The sequence below is a fragment of the Brassica rapa genome, unplaced genomic scaffold (genome assembly GCF_000309985.2).
Source record: "Brassica rapa cultivar Chiifu-401-42 unplaced genomic scaffold, CAAS_Brap_v3.01 Scaffold0350, whole genome shotgun sequence".
Lineage (NCBI taxonomy): Eukaryota > Viridiplantae > Streptophyta > Magnoliopsida > Brassicales > Brassicaceae > Brassica > Brassica rapa.
Window position 1 is genome coordinate 38,193 of NW_022610292.1, and position 3,717 is coordinate 41,909.

Here is a 3,717-nt window from a genome sequence, read left to right on the forward strand (position 1 = left end):
CCGTTCCACTTGGACTGCTGATATCACTAAGCATCCAGAAGTCAGACGAATACCTTGGAACCTGATCGGGGGTCCACACCCAGTCTCAAACTGCACCCTTCCTCTGTGACAGTCCAGAGTAACCCGATTCTTTCCAAGCCAGTCCATGCCTAATATCACCTCATGATTCTTAAGGCAGACCACAACCAGATCCATAGGCATAACTCTATACTGGATCACTATTGGGATATCCTTTACTCGCCCTAATGAATGCACTACTTGCCCACCGGCCGCATTCACTATGCAAGGATCATCCTCCGTTCCCATCTGGAACAACCCTTTTCCGATCATATCTGGGCTCACAAAGCTGTGTGTAGCTCCAGTATCAAACAGTACGTGTGTTTCCACACCACCAATACATAGGGTCCCTACATAAGACCCCCCTTTTCTAATCATCTAATCCATTCTAAGTTATGTACCATCCCAATCTACTGAATTGAAAAAGAATGGATCTAGAATGTTACCAGTGATGGTCCAGCCTCTGCTGCGTCCTTGGTCAGTTCATACACACGCGGTGCTGAGGTCTGACCTCGGGTCTGGCTTGGCTTGCTGTCCTCCCCACGTTCTTTAGCCTCAGCTTGCATATTGGGACATTCCCAGCGTAGGTGTCCCGTCTTGCTGCAGTAATGACAGCTTCTGGGGTCACTCCCCAAGCCCTGTCCACGGTTCTCTGACCGTCCAGGACAGTCTCGAGCAAAGTGGCCCATATTGCCACAACGGGTGCAAGCCCCCTTTGCCTTCCAACACTCTCCACCGTGATGCCTTCTACATGAAGAACACTCCAGCCTATCACATGAGGCCTTGCCCCCTTTGGCCGTGTCCCTCTTTCTCTTCCGGTCGCTTCCGGATCCACTAGAAGCCGTGTGGCCCCTAGACTTCAGCTTGGCCTCTTCAGCGAAGTTAGTCTCCACCATAGCCATGCGTTCCACCAGTTCAGACACTGTCTAGAAGTGACCAACGGAGCAATAGGTTCGAAGTTCGACCCTTAGGCCTCGAACAAACCTACGTATCTGTACCGTCTCCTCCTCCAACTCCTTGCCCACATATCATCTGAGCGGTTGAACTTCTCTTCGTACTCACATATTGTCATGCGTCTTGAGTCAAGTCTAGGAACTGAGACTCCAGACGGTCCCAAGCTTGAGCCGAGAAGTATTTGTGGTTGAACTCCACCTCGAAGTTTGAGAACCACTCAATTGTCCCATTGGTGCGTTTGTCTAGAGCTAACCACCAGTTATGTGTGTCACCTTCCAGGAAGTGAACCACAATGTCCTTTTTGTACTCCTCTGGGAAACGAGTTGAGCTGAAATTCCGAGCCAATCTGCTCCTCCACTCGTCTGCCTCAATGGGATCAGAACTACAAGCAAACTGCTTCGTACCCAGCTTGGATATGTGAGCTAGAAGGCTCAAGTAATCCACTCTCCTAACTGGATGAGCTGGTAGATCAATCTCCATTACCTCAGCTTCGACCGAAGCTCGGTCCTCGGCTGTCCTGGCAGCTGTTCGAGCTACTTGTGCAGCTGCACGAGCTACACCAGCTGCTGTCCCAGCTGTCCTAGCTGCTCTCTGAGTTGCCTGAACCGTGGCCTGAGCTGGGGTGATCTGGCCAACCGATGAGTTCAAAAAAGGGGTAAATTCATGCATGAAAGCCAACATCTGAGTGCCCATGGCCTTAACCACATCTGTCACCTCCCGCATAGATGGCTCGGCCAACTCCTCCGCCCCATCTCCAGGTCCGGTCTTGTCTCCTACATGGGAGGAATCACCTTCCTCCTCCCGTCCCTCTTGTTGTTGCTCACCCAGGTTATCAACCTGAACCTCAGTAGGCAGGAACGTCGCGAAGGGTTCCCCGGTCTTCTCATTAACCAGCCCCGTCTGGGTTGGTAACACTTGAGTGGGGTTGGCCCCATCTCCTATGACCGGTCCAGAACCACCAGCCGCTTCCTTGCCCTTCCGGGACTTAGTCCGCTTAGTTCCCTTAGGCAAAAACACTTAGTGTTAGTCTAAACGTATAAACCTCATCTCACGATTAGAACTAAGCAAAACAACATCAAACCAAACAAACACAAACAACCCGTGAGACCAAGCAGCCGGACGTGTGGTGAACACATAACCCAAACCAATCCTAGAATCAAGCATGCTCTGATACCGACTTGTAAGACCCAATCCCGGCTCTTAAGCCCAAACTGATCTGCGGCCTTAACCTTTCAATCTAAGTCCGAGTGAACCAAGTTTTAAGTCTTATCTTTCTAAATTCAATTCATTTCAACTGAAGTTCAATACAATCAATCTAAACAAGGAAACATAAGGGGAAAATCAATTGTATAAATATAAACTGAGATTCATACATCATTCTTTGGTTCGTCCTAATAAGTTATACACACATAGTCTAACATAAGTTCACAAGTTGCACAATAGGCTATCAGTATTTCACATCTACCTACAATGACCCATTCACCACACATCTTCCCATGGCCTGAGTCTTCATGGTGCCTTTCCCTTACCACGGCCCATGTCCGATCCTGAAACCACACAAGACACAATGCACATTCATATGGCCGATATCCTAACATCAAGTCTAGATAAGCATGGTTTGGCTACTTAGAATCTATAACCTGTCCAAACCAACATACTCAAATACATTCCCAAAAACTAATTAAAATTCACGATAATCCTTGATAAATCCCAACTAAGAGATTCCCATAAACAGTTTCCAACGAAACACACTAGAACGTCCAAATCCGACCATGAATAGTCCGGCCAAAGGCCAAGGACTTGGATACTGAACCGGCCAGGGCCTTGGTTCTGTGTTCCCTGTATGACCGAACAAACAAACACAAAATCTGATAGGACAAGCAAATCTAAAGAGATAGAGAGAGTAGATGTAGGCGCATAGCAAACCGCCACAAGCCCGATCGAATCATCAGCCGGCTAAGGCCGATCGCTTGCTGTCCACACCACTGACCTTAGGCGTTCTCTCCCCAGGCCCAGGCGCCATCTCCTTCACTTTGTCCTTCTCTCTGTCTCTCTGTCTGTGTATCCATCTCCTCAGCCTTGCTTCCCACGATCCGGTTTTCTCCTAGAACAGCCAAGCTCTCGCCGGTTCTCTCCTTGGATCGATCCGGTTCTCCTAGAACAGCCAAGCCTCTCGCCGGTTCTCTCCTGGATCGCCGGTTCTCTCTTCTCTTTTTGGTGTTTGTCTCTCACGATTTTGGCAGAGGTTCCCCTCAAGAATTCTGTGTCAAATTCTGGATCCAGGGATCAGTATTTATAGAGAGAGGGAGTCGGAACTGCCATGGGGCCGAAGGGGTGGGAGTTGTAACCGAAAAGGTGTCTCTCTCTCCCTTGCAACCGTTCTGCAATAACTGCCCCAACCCGGTCCTCAACTACCTCCAACTGCTCCTGTCCCTGTCGGTTCTCTATCGGAAACCAAGGCCAACACCTTTAACTGACCGTCCATACCGTGGCCACACCATCTAACCGACACCACCATAACCATCCTTTAACCGCCCCAACTGTCCTGGACTTGAACATTCGGCCCAACTTAATTGAGCTGACTACTAGCTGGTCCCAGCTGAGTGAGCTAGTCCTTATAGCTCCACGAGTGAGGTGATTGCACTGACTAATCTCCCATTAGGCTTCCCTTAGCTGCCCAAGCTCGGCCCCATCCAGCTCCCACAT

The 3,717-nt window shown here is 49.5% G+C and overlaps 1 protein-coding gene across 1 annotated transcript; it reads right to left on the reverse strand.

Annotated features, from left to right (window-relative positions):
* Positions 1-503: 503 nt before the first annotated feature.
* On the reverse strand, positions 504-959 carry LOC117130195 (DNA-binding protein HEXBP-like; the record flags this gene model as incomplete). The annotated part of the gene is made up of 1 exon (XM_033283221.1): positions 504-959. A coding segment is annotated over exon 1 (456 nt), but the record flags the coding sequence as incomplete, so codon positions are not given.
* Positions 960-3,717: the final 2,758 nt, after the last annotated feature.